We start from the raw sequence: 23196 nt of genomic DNA on the forward strand, positions 1-23196 counted from the left end.
ATGACGAAAACACCTGTGCAGAACTTGCAATGCAAAAGCGGAGCCCGAAACGACCTCAGATGTGATTTCTGAGAACCTGCAAGCGCTCGTGAAAGCTCACCTCAATCGGAGAACGTGAGTTGGAGGGTGTTGGCGGCGTAGCCCTAGGAGCCGATGCCTGCTCTGATACCAATTGTTGGAATTAGGGTTGCAAGAAAGCACATAAAGCTCGGAGAAGAAGAAGCAAGAATGCACACAACACACAATGTATTAGATTGTGTCAATGTACAAAAGATAAGTTAGCCCTAGAATGATGGGCGTATATACAAGCCGGGGGAAAAAACCTCCTAAAGAGGGAAAAAGTGCCCCGGCGGTCCTAAGTGTGTTCACACACATCACTGCCTATATATATATGGCAACAGTTGCTCAAGCTTATTATGAGGGTGCTACCACCCTATGGATGCCCCAAAGATCCAACATTTCCCCTCAAACCTTGGCAACCCCAAAAGCTTCAACACCTCGACATACTACCCAAACCTCATGCCAACCTCTTCAAGGCAACCACAAGCCCACAAGGTTAGGGAGAACATCTGGCAAAGGCCCTCACCAAAAAACCGTCAACATGACCCACCTTGTCCTCTCACACTGCTACTTGGGTGGATATCCGAAAATCTTCTCAAAGCCCAAAGGTTCTATGAAGGAAATCGGAAAATCTAGCTATCCTGACCGTGCTAAGGTGCCATTTCCTAGCCCCATGCTCAATGTCGACCCCCAAGTTCACTGCACCACAACACTTCCAATGGAGGTTCCAATGGAGGTCGGAGAGCTAGCCCCAGTTGTTGCCACCACTAGTACTCTATAGGATAAGGGAAAAGGAAAGATCCTAGAGAAAGCCAAGGCCATGCCACACTTGCCCGTTGTCTCTCCCAATGACATCCATACCAAACCTGGCCTTATCATATGAATCCCCTGATACAACCCTACTTAACATCTTGCCTCTCCACCCCCTCACTGTCAAACAACTCCCTCCCATGAGAGGCAACAAGGCTTTAACACAATATGCCAACCTTGCCCAAACCTAATTGGACCCACCTTCTCGCAAATTGTCAATTGGGCAAGGAGTCAGTACAATATCTATATGGGGTACTAACCACATAGCCCTAGGGTGCAAAACCTATTCACAAGGTTCCCAGAAAAATAGAGAAAGATAACGACCATTCACTGATGAAGCCACGACTATTCACTCATTTACGCCATGGCCGTTCGCTCCTGCTCCACAATTCCACGGCTGTTCATTTATAAAGCCATGACCATTCACTTCCCCCAATCCACGCTTGTTCACGCTTTGCGGGACAGGGCCATTCGCTTGTCCCTAGCCCCGGCCGTTCACTAGTCAACAAACCATGGCCGTTCACTAGTCAATCCACAATCATTCAGTCCTTAATCCAGGACAGTTCCCCCGTGGAGCTGTACCCATTTCTCTATGAAGCCACGGCCGTGCCTCCCCTGGAAATCTCTATAAAGTCCCACCACTATTCATTTTTCTCACTTTTCTTCTTGCCCTCTAGCTAAACTCTTGCAGTTTTTTCACTCAAATTTTCACAACTTACTGCTTGCTTGTTGCCACCCTGCCACTCACATTGCTAAACCTGCACACTCCAACTCCTCCTTTGAGATAGTCGCTCACAACCCTCAAAAGAAGAGATGGCACGTCGGCCACTAGTTTGAGGAGTACAGTAAGCACCCCACCTAGCTCTCCCATTTGGGTGAAGCCGTGATGAAGCGAGTTGACGGCCATGCCATCCATAGCTTGCTGAAGAAAATACATAAGGTTGAGCACAAGTTGCTCTATTACACTTTTCCTTGCTATACCGAGCCATTTCTTACCCCATTGTTGTCACCCACCTAGAGCAGATTGGGCTTGATGGGTTGCCCACCATGCAATCCTGGGGACCCAACCTCCTCAATTGCCTCTACTTCATCAACACATACAATGCCAGCCAGAGGCTACTGGGCAAGTGCTAGACAACAAAGCGCTTCCCATGCAATCCACCTCAATCTTGACCTAGTCTAGGATGTGCTCCACCTCCCCAGAGTCGATCAGTCATACGTGCACCATAGCAATGTCATGCGCCATGTGCGTGATGCCTTTCAAGGTCCAACAACCAAAGATGGCATGGAGTGCCCTTTCCTTTCTCCTCAAGACATGCTAGGCTGACCGCATCAATCGATGCAATCTTTCGATCCTCGCCCATGTCCATTAAGGAGTAACCGTCAGCAGAGTATCTCCACAAGGAACACGCCATCCACTCTAACCCATAGGGCAAGCTATAGGGCAAGCTAAATGCTTCATTGCTCCTCAACAAGGTGCTCTACCATGCAACCAACTAGGAGGAGTTTCCCCAAGTTATGCGCCTCCAAAGGCAGCACCACCATCCCTCCCACTATCCCTGAACCATATTCTTCATCAATCACACCCGCCTCCAAGCGCCACCATCATGATCCCCAAAGCCTAGATGAGGAGGCACGCTACAAAACAGCAAAAGATGAGAATCTTTGTCGAACATCTCAGTTCCTCAAATAGACCCTCCTCTGCACACCTAGCCTTAGGGGCCAATCCCTCTCTTCACCATCACCCACTCACCCCGACGAAGGGCCATTGACATCACCCTCTACTACTCACAATGCCACACCATGGATACCCTCCACCATTGGGTACGTGCCAGATGTTTTTGATCCCAATAGGCCTACTCTCTGGATCACGTCCTCCTAATGACACCCTCCCCAACTTTGCAGAAGGTTTCTCTAACCTCTCCTAGGGAGCTCCTCACATCCATGTGATAGACTATATGCAGAGGCAGCAAGAGCAAGTCATCACCAGACAATTCGTCATGCTCCTGGCCCACACCGATTAGCTCCAAACCCAACCGGACCTCCAGGAAGCCCTCCTTGCCAACACCTAACTACAAGCATCCCTGGAGGACCGAGATCCCACCCTCATCGATGCCCTGGAAACCGTTACCCAACTCCAGCTAATAGGTCCATGTGACCCAGGGGGACACCCAAACCGCTAGCCACGCCCGCACCCTAGCTCAAAGGGAAGGTTAGGAGATGCACCGCTAAGCCTAGACTGCCAAGGATGGCAGTAATAGGGTCCATGCCTCGTTCAATTCCTACAAACATGTCACTGAGTAGACCTGCAGCAGCAAAAGGATGCCCAACTCTCTATACGGGTAGTTGAGGAGCGTACTCTCTTGGCACAACAAGAAACTTTGGGGCATACATCTAGCACCATTTATTATTGCAATGCCCCTTGCAATCTTTGCATCAACATGGCTTACATCCCCATCCACCATCGTTGGGCCGGGGACCTGTTCTACATCAAACAGAAAGAGAACCCTAAGCTCCAGTTCAACTTCCCATGGTTCACTCCTCCTACATCCCAGAACCCATGCACTGAGAAATGCATGCTAGCCCAAATACATGATTTCATAGCCAAATATGACCAGGTGCCAAATCTCGCCATAGTTTCCACCATTAGCTTCTTTAACCTCATCATCATCCTTTTGGCAGAGTTTCCCTAGTGACACCCTCACCCCATGAAGGAGCCCAAGGCCTCGCCTTTGACCTCAATAAAGACCCCACTCTCAAGCAACTTTTTGGCTACTACAAGCACATCCAGTGGATGCCCTCCTGGCATCTCCAAACCCTCAAAGAAATGATGGAGACCACATTTTGGACGAGCTATATGGACTGTCATCAATCCCCCCAATACACCAAATCGTGGTATGATTTTGTCCGCATATATTCCCTCTACTACCACTAATCTTCTTGCCAATTCCAAGGGCGGACCTAAATTAGGAAGGGGGTATGTTAACCACAATGGTTAACATTATTTTAAGCATAGTTACACTAATGTATGGCATGTATCCACCAATGATCATTTTCATATTCTTCCTCAAAGGAGACAGGTTCCTCTTCATTGCATATACTATAATGCAGATCTTGATCCATAGAAATATAAGATGCATGAGAACTTGCACATATCCTGCTAGGTAAAGGAGTGGCTAATTTGTTACCCCACAATGTCTACACACTAGCCATTTTGGCATTATCTTGGATGCCTGTATATGGATTCCCTTTCCTTATCCACCACTAAATCATCCACAATTATCTCATCGATAGGCTGATCTGTGGGCTAAAATCCAAGCCAATTTGACAGGCTGAGATATGATGGATATAGAGCCCACCATTATGCATGCTTACATGGTAAAAGCAATATAGGAGGTTGAGCCCACTTGCTTTGAGCAAGCAATTGGAAATAAGAAATGGGAACATGCCATGTGGATGAGGAGATGGATATACAGCCCACCATTATGCTTACATGGTAAAAGCAATACAGGAGGTTGAGCCCACTTGCTTTGAGCAGGCAATTGGAAATAAGAAATGGGAACATGCCATGTGGATGAGGAGATGGCAGCATTGGATGCAAATGCAACATGGGAGTTAGTGCCTTTGCCTAAGGAAAAGAAGGCAATTCGATGTAAGTGGGTGTATAAAGTTAAGCACAATGCTGATGGTTCAATGAGCAGGTACAAGGCAAGATTGGTTGCCAAGGGTTATGCGCAGACTTATGGCATAGACTATGAGGAGGCATTCAACCCGATTGCAAGAATGGCAACCGTGAGAGCTCTCATTGCTACGGCTGCAAAACAAAGGGTTGGTCTCTACATCAAATGGATGTAAAGAATGCTTTCTTGCATGGTGATTTGCAAGAAGAAGTGTACATGATGCAGCCACCAGGTTATGAGAGTGATGCACATCGAGATTTTGTGTGCAGGTTACGCAAAGCCTTATATGGCTTGAAGTAGGCACCCAGATCATGGTCAAACAAGATCGGGGAGTATCTTGTTACCATTGGATTTCAGATATCCAATGCAGATTTTTCACTATATGTGAAAAAGACAGATAGAGGGATCATGCTATTAGTCATCTATGTGGATGACTTGATTATCACTGGTGATAGTAATGCAAACATACATGATGTCAGGATGCTTTTGAAGCAGAAGTTTGAGATGAAGGATTTGGGTGAGCTGCGGTATTTCTTGGGCATAGAGGTGGTGAGATCATCTCATGGAATTTTGCTATTGCAGAGGCAGTATGGCTTGGACATGTTGTCCAAGTATGGTATGACAGGTTGTAATCCTATTTCAGTGCCATTGGAGCAGAACAGAAAGCTTTTTGCAGATATAGGTGAGCTTTTGGAGGACCCCACTACATACAGGCGCATAGTGGGTAGTTTGATCTACATGACCATTACAAGGCCAGACTTGAGCTATGCTAGGAAGCCACACTTGGATGCAGCTAAATGGATCCTCAGATACATAAAGTCCACAGTTGATTATGGATTTTCTATGAGGCTGGTACAGAGATACAGCTGCATGAGTACACAAATGCTGATTGGGCTGGTAGTATTGCAGACATGAGATCTACCCCAGTGGTTTTATGTTCTCATTTGGGAGTGCTACTGTGAGTTGGAGCAATAAGAAGCAGCCAACAGTTTCCTTGTCGAGTACAGAGGTAGAGTACAGGGGTGCTGCTATGGCATCTTGTGAGGTAGCTTGGTTTCAGAAGCAACTTGGTGACATGGAAGAGCCCATGGATAGGGCAGTTGTCATATATTGTGACAACATGAGTAGCATACAGTTGGCCAGTAACCCAGTATATCATGCTAGAATGAAGCACATTGAGATGCATTATCACTTTGTGAGGGAGAAGGTTCTAGCAAGAGATGTAAATCTAGTATATGTCAACACAGAGAATCAAGTAGCTAATCTTCACGAAGACATTGGGCACAAAGAAGCTCCACAGGTTTAGGAGCTTACTTGGAGTGCAGTGTGTGGAGTTGAGCTCGAGGGGAGTGTTGAGATATCGAGCTCAACTGGTTCTACGGCGGACATTGATGACCCGCCTGGGTGATAGCTTCCGCATCTACACCACTGGCATGGTTGGTGAGATTATGGGTGATATGCAGCCAGTGGGATGGCAGGCTGTGTGACAGCCATTTTGGATTATTAGAGACTGACATAGTTATAGCACCAACTCATTTAGTTGGGTTCACATTATGGACCCCGACGCTTGTATGTTGTAGTAGTTGAGTACTAACCCATATATTGTGTACTCTTATCTTTATGTTATGTTGGTTGAGTGGAGAATAAGAAGATAGAAGAAAATTCAGCTATCCATCTCTCTCTTGTCTTGCTCTCTCTTGTGTGTGTGTGTTTGCTTGCTAGGGTTTGAAGCTCTCCCTCTCCCCCACATTCTCTTTACAGATGCATTCACCATGAAGACATCACATAGTAGAACCACGAGTTGGCCAGGAGCTTGGCCAGGAGCAACACACGCGAAGGCCTCCCACTCAGCAGCAACACACACCACGATAAAAACTAGCAAGATCCCCGGCTCTGATACCATGATAACAAACTAGAGATTTACTTAATTCTTCATCCTATCATCAAGATCACACATAGGAAATGATAGTAATTCATAAACTTATAAATATCACCTCAGCTTATTGATTAGAGAGCTAGTACAAAACTGCAGCAGCTTGATTAAACACAAGAATTAGACACTTAACGTCACAAACTATTGCTTATCTTTATACATATATAGTTACATTAAGTGAATGTAAGTGAAAAGAGAGAGCAATATACTTGCCATGATGAGTGATTAGCAAGCTTCCATAGTAGCTTCGTGTGTAGACACAACTTGATGCAGCGCTTAACACATGCAGTAATACAAGACAATATACAAAATGATGAGCATAATGTAGATCTCAGACAATCTGCGCCAATATTCACAAAGTAACTTTAGATTATATTACTAAAAAGACTCTCACACTACTACAGTTACAACTCATCATTCCTCTTAAAGAGAATGAGGAGAAGCGGTGCTTCATGGAGATTTGCCCACCTGGCCATCAATCAAGGAAGTTACCTAAACTGATTACCCATGTTTACGTCTCACTAAGGTTGGGTCCACTAAGGTTTAATTGACACAAAGGATCCATATTAATTTAACTAAGAAGGCTTTTAACCCACTAAGGTTTGATCACAAAGGATCACAAAGACGTAAATCTTAACATATATCCCATGTCTTGCTCTACAACATCCATAGTGAGTTTATGAATGGTAGAGAAAATGGATCTGATATTTCTTAGCCTTAATTCATTAGGTAGAATTATGGTGGAAATTCATCTTTTGACACTAAGATTTAGTTCAAATCCCTCTTCTCTTAAATATCATAAAAAATTCTTCTTTTAACTAAATACCAATACCTATTTTTTTGAAATAAACTTAAAATCCTTCTTTTTCTCATTTCAATAAGTGCAATCCAATTATCATGGGAATTCCTCTTTTACCATAAATTAAATCTACTTAAAATTCTTCTTAAAAATCACATAAAAATATCCATTAATTCCATTAAGCTAAAAATTTCACTTTTCTCATTTAAACATTTGAATTCCAATATGGTGGGAATTCCTCTTTCATCATTTAATCTTATCTATACAAAAAGATAAATTTAACTAAATTTTCTCTTAAAATTCAAATAAAAATCTTCATTATTTCCTTTACACTAGGAATTACACTTTCCTCATTTAAATATTTGGATTCCAATATAGTGGGAATTCCTCTTTCATCATTTAAAATTTATCCATGCAAAAAGATAAATTTAACTAAAATTCTTCTTTAATTTTTAAATAAAATATGCATTATTTTAGCATCACAATCTTTCTCTTACTTCATTGGAGTACATGGATTTCCATTGTCATGGGGATTACTCTTTTAACATAAAAATAGATTACTAGAAATTTCTCTTTTTCCTAATTAACTATTTATGCATAAACATAAAAATCAATTTTTCATGATTATAATGAGAATCATTCAATTAATCTAGGATGATTAATCCTAGAATATGGTAGGAAGTCCTCTTTTCATAATATAAATGAAAATGATTTATGTGTTTATTTTTTAAAAAATTTACCATAGCTCCGGTGCTATTACTGATAATTCTCAATAAATTTGAAAGAATAAAGTTTAGTATTATTCATGTGATTACAATAACCACTAATTGGATCATTATCCAATTATGGATTGATTCTTAATTTTACCATAAATTAAATAGCATAAAAGTATTAAAAAGCTACTATTTTTGCCTCCAATTAGACAAGCATAGAAACTACTTTTAGATTAGAGAAATGCTGCTTCATTGGAATTGAGAATAGGTCATAGGAATGACCATTCTTTGGGGGAGAGAGAGAAATGCTTAAAAACCATTATAAATTAAGCATAAATGAAAATTTATGTGTTTCTTCATTACAATACATTAAAGAACTTCAATAGTATTCAAAAGCCATTCAAATTAATGCTTCTCAAGCTTGAGAGGGGTTGAGAAGAGAAACATTTGGAGAACCTTAGTCTAAGGGTCTAGATTTTCAGAATTTTTTAGATTATGGTCCAATTAAGGTTCCTATGGGAGCAATAAAATTTTGACACATATGTAAGGAAGGAGAGTTCTTTAAAGAAGGTGCATATTTCACATAAGATGAAGAGTTGAAAATGTACAAGGTTTATTAGTAAAAAACTATGAGCAATAAAATTTTGACACATATGTAAGGAAGGGGAGTTCTTTAAAGAAGGTGCATATTTCACATAAGATGAAGAGTTGAAAATGTACAAGGTTTATTAGTAAAAAAACTATGAGCAATAGAATTTTGACACATATGTAAGGAAGGGGAGTTCTTTAAAGGAGGTGCATATTTCACATGCTTGAATGAGTTTTAAACTCAAAAATAATGTGATATTTTTATCTCTCATATCTCTTGAACCAAACCAAATCAAAATGGAACCAAATCGAATCAAAAAGTAACCAAACTAGGTCCAAATCTAGTCCAAATTCAACCAAACTGACTTGGAAAATTCTAGAATCAGTTTGTTTGGTTAGGAGCTCAATTTTTCCTATAAATAGAAGCCTTCCCTTGTTGAAAAAGATATAATGTCTTATGCATTGTTACTCTACTCTACCTAAGCCAAGAACTGTGAATTCTTTAATAATTCACTAGTTTTTGATACTTCTCTCTTTCTTCAATCCCCATTGGTGGCTCCATCAACATACTAAACCAATTGATTGGTTGGGGGCCTCTGCCGTGATCAAAGAATCAAGCAAATTATAAGATAAGTATAGTGAATTTTGATCTTTTCTATAATTTCTCAATGATTCTCTCTTCTCAACCCCTCTCAAGCTTGAGAAGCTTAATTGGTATGGTTTTTGAAATGCTATTGAAGTTAATTAATTAATGATAGTAAAGAATTACATAAAATTCTATTTATATTTAATTCTAATGGTTTTTCTCTCTCTCACTTAAGAAATGATCATACTCATGACCCTTTTTCAATCCAAATGAAGCTTTTCATAAGGCTTCTCCTTAATCCAAGATTAAGCTATGCTTGAGGCCAAATTAATGGCTTTTTTCTATGCTTTAGTTTATATATATCGATGATTCAATCCATTATGGATTGATGATCCAATTAGAGACCATTCTAATTATTTCTTTAATGATGAGCCTTATCCCTTAGAAAAAAAAATTGAGATTTATCAGTCATAGTAGCGGAGCTATGGCAAAATTTTTATAGAAATTACGCATAAAATAATTTCAATCAAAGCTTAAAAAGAGAACTTCCTACCATATTCTAGGAACTATCATCCTAGATTAATTAAAAGAATATTATTATGCATGGAGATATGGATGTTTGCATGTAGATGTAGAGGTATGGATGTGAGTGTGAATGTGGAGGTGGATGTATGCATGGAGATGTGGATGTATGCATGTAGAAATAGATGTGTAGATGAGGATGTAAATGGAGATGTGGATGGATGCATGTAGATGTAGATGTATAGATGTAGATGTGAATGGAGATGTGGATATATGCATGTGGATGTAGATGTATAGATGTAGATGTGAATGTGGAGGTGGATGGATGCATGTAGATGTAGATGTATAGATGTAGATGTGAATGGAGATGTGGATGTATGCATGTGGATGTAGATGTATAGATGTAGATGTGGATGTGGAGGTGGATGGATGCATGTAGATGTAGATGTAGATGTATAGATGTAGATGTGAATGGAGATGTGGATGTATGCATGTAGATGTAGATGTATAGAAGTAGATGTGGATGTGGAGGTGAACGTATGCATGTAGATGTAGATGTGGATGTAGATGTGGAGGTGGATGTATGCATGTAGATGTGGATGTAGATGTGGAGTTGGATGTATGCATGTAGATGTAGATGTATAGATGTATAGATGTAGATGTATAGATGTGGATGTGAATGTGGAGGTGGATGTATGCATGTAGATATAAATGTATGGATGTGAATGTGAATGTGGATGTGGATGTATGCATGGAGTTGTGGATGTATGCATATAGATATGAATGTATGCATGTAGATGGGGATGTATGGATGTGAATGTGGATATGGAATGTGGAATAAGTAAGGTGGGTTGATGAGGGATAATGTGGAAAAATGAGAGTTAATATAGAAATTGTATTTGTAAACTGTTTGTAAATGCTGTTTGTAAATGATTGTTTTATGTCAAGAATGCTGGGGGGAGCATTTTGACCGTCTTGTGATTAAGGTCGTGATGATAAAGTTGCAACTGCTGACGGAGAGTCAATGAAGGACGTCTCGCGTAGCAAGGTCGGCCGAGGTCTTGACCAGCCTCGGTGCGATTAAAATGGTGAGCTTCCGGTACGGTGGATGAGGGGCCAAGGAAGCGGCCTATGAGTGAAGCGCTAGGTCACCTGTGCGAAGGATCCTAGAGGGTGCTTACCCTTACGGTGCTCGGGCTCTGGGTCGCCTAGGATACCCACGCGTGCGTCGGGGAAGATATTGGAACAAGAGTAGGAGTTGTTTTCTGAAATCGAGCATGGATCTGGTTGATTGACCTTGCTGGTCTTCAATGGATGAGTCCATGGCTCTTTATATGGATCTGTTGGTTGATCTTGCTGATCTTCAACGAGAGTCCATCTTGATAAGTGATTATATTGCCGAGTATTAAGGGCTAGGAACTATCGAAACGGCCCCTGAGCGTTCTAGTTGCCAATGATGCCATAGATACTCTGATGAAGGAATGATGGGAAATTAAGAATCAATTGGATAAATTGGAAGATTGTGATCAGTGATACTATGGTTTTATTAAAGGATTGTTTTAAACTGGTTGAATCTGTGAAAAAGGCAATTTCATATTGGGTGTGTGAGTGGTGTGACTAGTTTTATTTTGCATGAACATCCGGCTAGGGGGCCTTGGAACTCTTTTCCTTGGTACCCGGGACAAAACCTAACCAAATTCTTAATTGGATCCCATCACTACAGTGGTTGGGCGGTTGGCTAACCCATGGGATCAGATGGGGTTAGGCTGGACTGATGGATCCGTAAATCGAGACTCAAACTTTTGTTTTTACGATAGATAAAATAAATCCCGGACAGTAACTGTTCTATGGATAGGAATCAACGGCTGTGCCTCTTGAATGGGGAAAAAAGCATTGATCCCAATGATCCAAGTGCAAGTTTCTTCCTTAATCTGACCATGTATCTTATAGATGCAATTGGATCAGCTCGATCAGAAATGATCTTGACTACGTTAGAGTAAAAAGTTATCCTGGTGGAATCACCCGTGCTTTCTGGTAAAGGAAGTTTTCCGGGTTCGGTTTTGGAACAATCGACGGATTAGTCTCTTATCCGGATATCCGTGGGTGAGGCCCCGAATGTGGGACCCCTGTCCCGCGCGAGAAGTGCTACTTCCGCTGCTAGTATCCCGAATCTGTTGCTCGGTGGGAACAGGGATCTTACATAGCAGCACCTCTGTACTCGGCCTCTGTACTGGATAGAGCAACCATAGGCTGCTTCTTGCTACTCCAAGTCATAGCAGCACTCCCCAAAGAAAACATGAAGCCACTAGTAGATCTTCTATCTGAGATACTACCAACCCAATCAGCATCTGTGTATCCATGTACACATATCTCTGTCCCAATCAGCATCTGTGTATCCGTGTACACATATCTCTGTCCCAATTTCATAAAATAGTCCACAATGCAAAGTAGACCTCACATACCTCAGTATGCGTCTCAATGCATCCAAATGCGGCTTCCGAGGAACCTGCATAAACTGACTCACCAACCCAACAGCATAGCTCAGATTTGTCTTGGTGATCGTCATGTAGATCAAGCTCCCTACTATGCGCCTATACATAGTAGGATCCTCCAAAATCTCTCCTGAATCTGCACTCAACTTGCCATTCTGATCCAATGGCACACTGAGATAGGCTTACAGCCTATCATACCATACTTGGACAACATGTCCAAGCCATACTGTCTCTGCAGTAAGCCAATACCATCCATGTGGTGACCTAATCACCTCAATGTCCAAGAAATATCTGAGCTCCCATAGATCCTTCATCTCAAACTTCTCTCTAAGCAAGATCTTTACATCAAAGATCTCTACATCATGGTCCCCCGTAATAATCAAGTCATCTACATAGATGACAACAAGCACAACCCCTCTATCACTGTGTCTCACATATAGCAAGAAATTTGTCTTGGCTACATGAAAGCCAATAGTGACAAGATATTCAGAAATCTTGTCAGACCATGCTCTTGGTGCTTGTTTTAAGCCATACAAGGCTTTCTTCAACCTGCAAACATGCTCGGGGTGACTCACATCCTCATAACCAGGTGGCTGCAACACATACACCTCTTCCTGCAAATCCCCATGCAAGAATGCATTCTTTACATCCATCTGATGTAAAGACCATTTCTTTGATGCAGCCCCCCACTGCTATCACAACTCTCACTGTTGCCATCTTGGCAATTGGGCTGAAAGTTTCCTCATAATCAATGCCATATGTCTGCGCATATCCTTTGGCTACCAATCTAGCCTTGTACCTGCTTATGCTTCCATCACTATTATGTTTTACTTTGTACACCCACTTGCATCCAATGGCTTTCTTGCCTTCAGGCAATTGCACTAAATCCCAAGTCTTATTTCCATATAGTGCATCCATCTCCTCATCCATAGCTTTCTCCCAACACACATTTCCAACAGCCTCATCAATGCATGTGGGCTCTACAACTTGCACAACTTTTGCCATGTATACATAGTGATGTGCCACATAACCATCATAGGTAAACCTCTGCACAGGATTCTTCACTCTCCAAGATCTTCGCAGCTTGTCATTCATGGCTTCCATAGCCTACTTTACACTAGGTGTTCTCATAGCTGGGATCCCAAGCTCCTCAATTCTGAGCCACTAGACTCTCCATCAACATGAGAATGCCCTAAAGAAATGTCAGGCATACTAAGGGGCTCAACCACTTTCTCTTTGCCTTTATGTGATGTACTAATCACATTTGCAGGACTGGTATTATGACGCAGCCTGCCACTCCATGGTCTATCAACAACTGAACCACTAGATGAGGACTCTCCTGGTCCACTCAAAGATTGTGATTGCTGACTTGCATTCTGTGCAACCACATTTCCACTCACATCAGCCCCAACAGCTTCTTTTTCAGTAGCATACCAGCTGCTCATCTCATCAAAAACAACATCCTTGCTTACCCTCAACTCACGTGTAGTAGCAGGGTTATAACACCTGTATCCCTTTTGCTCAAGGGAATATCCAATAAACACACATTTTTTAGCTTTTGGATCCATCTTAGTTCTCAGCTCATCTGGCACATGCACATATGCAATGCATCCACCAAAGACTTTCACATGAGACAAATCAGGTTTTGTGCTAGTAAACCTCTCCTCTGGAGTTCCATCATGTATGGCTGCCGCCGTAAGAGTTCTGTTCATGATGTAAACTACTATTGAAACAGCCTCAGCCCAATAGCTATCCAGCATATTCTTCTCTTCCATCAATGCTCGTGCAATCTCAGCAATGTGCCTGTTTTTTCGCTCAGCAACTCCATTTTGCTGCAGAGTGTATCTCAATGTAAAGTGTCTTCGAATACCATTTTTCTTCAAAAATTCAGAGAACTCATTGGAGAAGTACTCTCCCCCTCCATCTGACCTTAGGCACTTTACATATTTCCCTGTTTGCTTTTCAACCATAACTCTGAAATTCTAAAAGTGACTGAACACCTCACCCTTCTCCTTCATGAAGTATACCCACACTTTCCTTGTGTGGTCATCAATAAATGTCACATAATACTTGCAGCCTCCCATAGACATGGTCTTCATAGGATCCCATACATCTGAATGCACAACATCTAGTGCATTTCTACTCACATTTTTGTTACGTGAAAATACATGCTTTGTTTGCTTTCCAAATTGGCATGCTTCACATATTTTCTGCATACCTTCAACTTTAAACTTTGGTAGCCCTGTCACAATTCCTTTAGTCTGCATAGACTTCATTCTCTGCACATTCACATGTCCAATTCTTTTATGCCAAATGTCTGTGTCTGCAACAATTCTTGAACCATTTGCAAACATCGTAGCACTCACTTCAGGCATGTTTACATTCAATGTAAACATTCTGCCCACTCTCTTGCCTTTTGCAACCAACCTGCACTTGTCTTTAAAGTCTTCAACATAACAACCATCAAGGTTAAACCGAACCTGCAAACCCTGCTCAATCATCTGGCCAACTGAAACCAGATTCTTTGTTATGTTCGGAACATGAAGTACATCTGCAAAGTACTTCACTTTGCCATTCTGCATAGACAATGGCACATCTCCAACATGGGCAATTGGATGAGCAGTGTCATCCCCGGTTTCCACAAAACCTGGTCTTTCAAGGTTTTTCATCTCCTTGAACCACTCCCCATGACTTGTCATGTGGTTCGAAGCACCTGAATCAACGTACCATACATCATCTTTATGTGTTGCTTCAACATTTTCAGACATGGCATTAACGACATGCTACATAACAAACAACCTTTCATTATCCTCATTGTTTCTGCTTGAGGATGCATAGTTGTTTTGCTGCAATTTTCCATTTTGCATGTCAGCCTGCTTCTTATAACAATTTGCCTCCAGGCTTACCACAATAAAAGCATCCACGTGTATCATTGTACTACCTTTGCTAATTTCCACGACCTCTTTTACTCCCCCTGCCTCTGAATTGGCCTCTTCCACCTGCGTGTTGTTGTTGTTGTTGTTGTGAATTCTGGGACTGTTGTTGTTGCTGATTACCTATTCGGGCACCTCTTTGACCTGTAGTAGCAGCAGTACTGTAGTACACTCAAATGTCACAACCAGTGACCTCAATGTGCATACATACACCCAATGGCAACTGTTGACCTCCTTGCAACACACACAGTGTCTGCACAACCAATCTGTCTTCCTGCAGTTCTTAAAATAGAGTTCTGCAAAAAGAATCGATGACTTACATGTTGGGGATTGACGAGAGTGCTCAGGAGATGTGGAGGAAGGGGGGAGAGCGGGTTCAGATGAGGAGGACAAGCAAAAGAAGCTGCTGTGGAAAGAGTCGGGGGCGAGGATGTAGGAGGGAGAGGCAGTGGAGGGAGAGGCAAGGGGGGGAGGGGGGCGAAGAGGCCAAAGAGGGGCATCGTTGGGAGTGATCCCTCAGATCCTTGCATAATTGAAGAAGCTATCTCATCCTTTCCAACTCTTCCTTGGCTAAAGGATTAACCACTTTATCCTCATGGAAGGCAATAGATGGCACGTGCACTTGATACCCATAAAGAGCCTCGAAAGGCGACATCCCAATACTCAAATGCTTGCTTGAATTATGGCTCTGATACCATGAAAAGATGCAGGGGAGAAGAGAGCTTGAGCTCTTGCAAGCACACACACACACTCACAAAACCCTAATAGAGAACACACAAGGTGAGAGGCTGAAAATCTTCTTCTTCTTCACTCAACACTCAACACACCATATACAAAGATAAGAGTACTCACATATGAAAAGGTACTCAACCAAATACATACTAGGGTTCTCTATAGTGTGAACCTAACTAAATGAGCTGGCGCTATAACTATGCTAGTCTCTAGAATGGCTGTCACACAGCCTGTCATCCCACTAGCCGCATATCACCTATGATCTCCCCAACCATGCCAGTGGTGTAAGTGTGGGGCCTATCCCCCAGGCGGGTCATCAGTGCCCACCGCCTCACTAGATCCCACTTAAAAAATGCGAGATGTCCTCATCTCACAGCTGGAGGATAAACTCTTTCACCTTAAGATCCAACCGATTCTGGGGTTCCTTATAGTCTGGTCAACCCATGCAGAATCCTGGGATAAAGATCCCTTCTACAAGAAGAACATATAGAACTCATTATTAGAGAACAATTCATTCAGAATATACAGAACATTCATATCCTTAGGTCCATCAGACCGGAATTTCCATCTGAACATTCCCCATGAAAATTTCAGTTATGCAAATTCTCAATTTGTCATTCCTTAATTAGATCCACTGGGTCAAAGGTCAAACAGCAACAATCTATCAGCACAATCCACTAATCTCATAATAATTTGCTGAAGTCATAACCGTCTTCCAGTTACTAACATCATCATTAGGATTTGTCCCATTTATCCTCATTGTGGCTTTGTTCAACTTATCTTCTTTCAACCAAAATTCAATACAAATCAATTCATCAATTCTCAACCAGAATTCTAAAATCATATCAACCAGCATTCGAATTCATCCTCTGGATAGCATTTTTGCTTATAACTTCAAGGTCTTAGATTTACTAGTATATATTGTCAGCAAAGAGTTGCAGATATACCCACGGTATATACGGGTAGTCATCACGGTCCTTGGAGTTATAAGGTAAATACCATCATATCTAGGCCTCAAGCAAGTCAGGGATTCCATACAATTGCAGTACTTCCATCTGAAGACCCAATTTCCAATTTATAAATCTTCATTCTGGATATCAATTTGTATGAATTTCATCAGACAATTACAATCTTCTACTGGTACTTTATAAAATTTTGACATTTCTTACTTCTCGGTTGATCCTCTTTAGCCGATTCGCTCTGATACTAGCTCTGAAAGATCCCTGCCCCCCTCCGCACAACGAATTCTGTGGTGCTAGTAGCGGAAGTAGCACTTCTTGCGTAGGGTAGACCCTCTCACTCGGGGCCTCGCCCCCACGGATAAATCGGACAAGAGACTAAACCCTCGGTTCTTCCAAAATCGAATCCGAAAAAACTTCCCTCGCCCAGGCGATTCCTCCAGGATATTTTATTCTAACGTTTTCACAGATTCAACTGTCTTTAAAACAATCTTTTAATGAAACCATAGTATCACTGATCATAATCCTCCAAAATATCTAGCCTGAATTCTAATTTTCAATCATTCCTTCATCGGTGTACCTATGGCATCATTGGTACCAAAACACTCACCACCACTCAGGGGCCTTTTCGATAGTTCCTAGCTCATAGTACTTGAAAATATAATCAAGTATTACATTCATTTCTTCCCCAGCGTACCTATGGCATCATTGGCAACCAAAGCGCTCACCACCTGCTCACTCAGGGGCCTTTTTGATAGTTCCTAGCTCATAGTACCTGGAAATATAATCACATAAGAAAGATCCAGATGGACTCTCCATGTTGAAGATCAACCAACAGATCCATATAAAAGAGCCATGGACTCATCCATTGAGGACCAGCAAGGCCAATCAACCGGATCCATGCCCAAGTTTAGAAAACAACTCTAACACCTTGTTCCATTTTTCTTCCCCGACGCACACGTGGGTATTTTCGGCGACCCAAAGCCTGAGCACCGTATGGTCAGCACCCTCTAGGCTCCTTCGCAGGTCACCTAGCGCTTTACTCATAGGCCGCTTCCTTGGTCCCTTATCCACCATATCAGAAGCTCACCATTTAAATCGAATCGAGGCTAGTCAAGACCTCGACCGACCTTGCTACGCGAGACGTCCTCCGTTGGCTCTCTGTCACCTGTTTGCAACTTTATCGCTTAGGTCTCCACGACCTCATTCACAAGATGGTCAAAATGCTTCCCCAGCATTCTTGACATAAAATAGCCATTTAAAAATAGGTTTCATAAATACAGTTTCTAACCAACTCTCATCTTTCTACATTGTTCCACATCATTTTTCGTTATTCCACATTCTTCTAAATCAATTTACTTTGCTTATTCCACATCCAGTCATATCTATTCCCACCATCCTTTATCCATTCTCATCCAATCATTTCATATTACATCTCATCACATCTATCCACATCACATCACATTCATATCCTTTATCCATCGAATCATATCATATTACATCTCATCACATCTATCCACATCACATCACATTCATCCACATTATATCTCATCACATCCATTTACATCTATTCCGATCCTCATCACACCATGTCACATCCATTTACATCTATTCCGATCCTCATCACACCATGTCACATCCATCCTCATCACATGTCATCCATTCACATCTACCCATATCCACATCACATCACATCACATCCATTCACATCACATATCATTCATTCAAATCTACTCCGATCCATATCACATCATATCACATCCATTCACATCACATCTCATCCATTCACATCTACCCCGATCCACATCACATCACATCATATTCATTCACATCACATCTCATCCGTTAACATCTACCCCGATTCACATCACATCATATCACATCCACTCACATCACATCTCATCCATTCACATCCCTTCACATCTACCCAGATTCACATCACATCCATTCCCATCTTATTACGTCACATTCACATCCATTCCCAGATTCATATCACATCCATTCTCATCTTATTACGTGACATTCACATCCACTCACGTCTTATTGCCTCCATTCACATCCCATCGCACCCATTCACATCCATCACATTCATTGCATCCACATCACATCTCATTCATTGTATCCACATCACATCTCATTCATTCCATACACATTACATCACAACACATTCACATTCATTCCCATCTTATTACGTCACATTCACATCTCACTACATCTCACCACATCCATTCAGATATCATCACATCACATTCACATCCATTCACATCTCATCGCATCCATTTCACATCTCACTACATCTCACCACATCCATTCAGATATCATCACATCACATTCACATCCATTCACATCTCATCACATCCGCTCATGTCTCATCACATCCATTCACATCCATCACACCCATTCACATCCATCACATTCATTGCATCCACATCACATCTCATTCATTGTATCCACATCACATCTCTCATTCATTCCATCCACATTACATCACATCTATCCATATCTCATTCTATCCACATTACATGCACATCTATCCATATCTCATCACATCCATTCATATCTCATCACATTCATCCACATCCATCCATTCATTCACATTCACATCTATCCATTCATTCACATGCACATCTATCACTTCACATCTCATTATCATCCATTTAGTCACATCACACCCATTCACATATCATCATATCTCATTCACATGTCATCACATTCACATCATCCTCCATTTATATCACATCACATTCACATCTTATCACATTGTATTCATATTTAGTACCGTTTTTTATTTTTGATACCGATGGGACTTTTCTAAGTTTCTGTCAATTTTATTTTTCCTAAGATAAACACCCACACACACACATAATAAAGCATGCATTTTCACATATACATATTCACACGCCTACAACATATATAAATTCATATACATATCCATGTTAGCTCATAGAATGGAGCTGGACTCACACACACTCACACTCAAAGACAAGAACACAAAGGTGTCAGGTGAGAGAGATTTGCAAGCTTAAAGGACAGAGATGAAGCTCTCTACAAGTACAAAGAGAAAGTAAAAATGAGCAACAACCTTAAACTATGGATAAGGTTACTTATATACTACTGAATCCTACAGTGTCGTTTCGCGCGCCTAGATGGCCATGGAAAAAATCACAGGCAGGCAAAAGTACCCATGACATAAGTACATGGCCTCACAGTACAGTACTACCATATATCTAAGAAACTCCATAGTACGAACGTGCGATTTATAGAGATTGCAAATCAATCTATCAAATGAAAGAGGCTCGAAGCTTAAAACTATGTATTCAAGCCTCTCCTTTTATTACCGTCTCCAAGCACCTTCAAAGATTGCAACATGTTGTCTTCTAGGATGCCCGGGCTATTTCTAATGAGTGGCAGAAGCACTAAGATGGATGGAGAAAGGTTAGATCACCGTGGGATGTGAGGGACAAGAGTGTCGAATCTGTGGGCAGACAACAACCGGACAAATGGAATAGTGGGTTGGACGCTTAGCCATGGTGCACCTTCCCAAGATGGGTGATATACTTCCCACAGGGCCATGCAGAGCACATGGCCTCACCACCCTAGTTCCCTCATAGCATCACCCTTACCAGCACCATACTTGTCTGATTCTCTCCATCAATTTCCTTGGCAACACAAAGTCGCATGAAGTCTCCGTCCCACATCCACTTATGCCTAACAAGGTGCTACCGTCAATTCGTCTGATGACTCATCTTTCCCCTCCCATGTCGAAGAAATTCGCCTCCTTTATGAGAACTCTTATCCAGAGGGACCCCAACAATGAGATGGTGACTTCTTCACCCCCTGCTACTATGTTGAAGGCGTCTTCCTCATCTCGACAACAACTAAGATCCACCTGTCCAAATTGTGCTTTGCTAAGGACATTCAAGACACCGCGAGGAAGTTCCACCACATCTACAAAGGAGCCCCTCCCCCCCTCTCTCTCTCTCTCTCTCTCTCTCACTCACTTGAGACAAAGAGAGCAAACAGCATAGCAATAGCATTAACATTAAAAAATAATTAAAAATAGAATTACTCGTGTAACAAACAACAGATCATGCAAAACAAAGAGAAAAAAGAATGGGCATACTATAAAAACTACTTTCCCAAGCATGAAAAATAATACCTTCATCATCATTTCAAAAATCCCAAAATCCTTGTGTGTTCTCCTTTCGCTATTTGGAGAGGGAGTAAGTTGTGTATAATAAAGAGTAGTTGGCAAACTTGACTCGCACAAGTTAGCAAACGCAAAATAAATCTTTCTTAGGAGAAGAAAGGCAAGAGGGAGGGGAGCTGGTGGGCGGCCGAGTGGACGAGCTGCCAGCCGCCATCCTGGTCCTGGCAAGGGCGGACGTGTGCAAGCAACCAGGTCTTATGCTGCGGGCTCAGGGAATCTGGGCGGATACACTGCAGCTTGACGGGGTAGTGTGTACAGGGCTCAACGGACTGGCCCAGATCGCAGGCCGGGCGGACAGTCTCGGACCCCTCTCTCTCTTTGCGGATGTTCAGGATATACGGGCGGAGTCCACCAAGGCCCTGTGCCACATAGCCGAAGGTGGAGTAAGCGCTGGTCGCCAGCGTGTCACTGAAACTTAGCAGCCACATTTCGGCCAGAGCCATTCTTATTTCTTCGTCACTGTTGGCCTGCCGCGCCAGCTTGGACGCCGTGTGCACACGTATTACCTTCCCGTCGTCCGTGGCATGCTGACTGTATCGCCTGCCCAGTTCCTGCGCGTACTCCCCTTGCAGGGAGGCAACCAACACCGCCACGTCAACCGGCGCATGACCCCCCGCTTCCTCGGAATCCGTTATGTTGGGCAAAATGCGGTTGCTGACTAGGCATTCAAGAATCTTCTGATTTGCCAGCCGGTCGAAGCTGGCTAAGTCTTTGTGCCCGTGCAGCCGGATTTGGACGCCGACGCGTGACACCGCCCCAGCGAGGTAACCCCAATAATGTCTCACTGTAAGCCCCCAAATGTCATTAGCCGGGACGATTAGTAACCTGCTTAGATGTGTATTCACACCTGTTGCATTTGGAAACATTAAATCTAGTCTCTCCCAAAACATTGGCATCATGAAGAGCTCTGTGACATAGTATTGATTGCTGCTCCACCCCACCCACCTCGCTTTGCTTTGTATTAATTGCTGTGCCTCCTCGCAGAAGAACTTCTCATCATCTCTGTTCCTGACATGATTAAGGTTAAGCCTCACTAATCCGTCACTAAAATTCTGCTTAATTGCACCACCTAATGACAGCCTTTCGATATCTTCATATGGGAATCCTTCTGGTAAGCGCCAGCTTGATTCTGCAAATGGTTCACACAAAAGAGCCCCGAGCTTCCTCCTCTCATCTAGTAACAACACTCTGTCTGTTAAGAGAGCATATGTGAATGCTGTTACTAGAGATAACAGCCTGTTGCCAAGCCCTGCTGGGCTCTCCAAATAAACCAAATATTTACATCCACTTTGCTCTCGGCTTAGCAAAAGTGAACTCAGATTCTTACCCACTGTGCATGATTTGTGCAATTCTCCATATTTTCTCCAGGCTTCTTTAAAGGGTGCAGACAAGGGCACATTCCTATGCTGATCGGGCCTGAGCAGATCTTGCTGTGCTCTGCTTAAGCAATGCGGGTCAACTGGCCGGACCAGATGCTGGTCCTCTGCTGCACTTGCATCTGGGCGCGGCCAAGTGGGAAACGAGATGCGGGAGAGTAAGAGCGCTCCCGGAGACGCCTCATCTAGAATCAAGAAGATGGAGAAGACAAACATGAAGCCCAGCAACAACAGCAATGGAAGGGCAGCCATGGGCCATAGGCTGCTCCTATCTCTTGCTTTCTTCGAGCTGTGCATTGTTTTGTTAATGCGGAACTCAAGCTAAACTGGCCTCCAGCATGTGAAGAGACAGCTTCGTATTCCAGTAGCTAAAGGCCAAGAAGCACAGCCTTTAGAAAGCCAAGGACAAAAAAAGAGTAAAAATCGTGGTCAGCTTCTTGGACGTGGAACATTGAGGTGTTAGTACCCCCTCTTCGTGGGTGATAAATATAGGTTAGTATAGCCATAGGCAAAATAAAAAACTTAGCTAAGGAGTTTAGGAGGGTGTACGTTGTATGGTCAGCTTATTCCTCCCTTCGCACAACTCTTAACGTTGAACAAGTGATAAGTGCTTTCTTCTTCTTCTTCTTCTTCATCCTCAAATCGTGCCCCTAGTATTCTCACCTCCAAGATGCTTCCTTACTCAACCCACCAATCTCACCATCAACATGATATAGGCACTATAGAAAGCACCGCACTCTAGCACAAAAAATCGAAAGAGCTCCTTTTGCACAAATGCCCCTCTTAAAGTGCAACCTCTCTCT

At 42.5% G+C, this 23196-nt stretch overlaps 1 protein-coding gene across 1 annotated transcript; it reads right to left on the reverse strand.

Moving 5' to 3' along the window:
• Positions 1–20908: 20908 nt before the first annotated feature.
• On the reverse strand, positions 20909–22787 carry LOC147632968 (galactoside 2-alpha-L-fucosyltransferase-like). The gene has a single exon (XM_086805766.1). It carries the CDS (start codon positions 22688–22690, stop codon positions 21104–21106), a length of 1587 nt encoding a protein of 528 aa, XP_086661892.1. The 5' UTR covers positions 22691–22787; the 3' UTR covers positions 20909–21103.
• Between the last annotated feature and the right edge of the window lie 409 nt (positions 22788–23196).

Source organism: Cibotium barometz, chromosome 12, assembly GCF_041138505.1.
Source record: "Cibotium barometz isolate CiBa-2024 chromosome 12, ASM4113850v1, whole genome shotgun sequence".
NCBI lineage: Eukaryota > Viridiplantae > Streptophyta > Polypodiopsida > Cyatheales > Cibotiaceae > Cibotium > Cibotium barometz.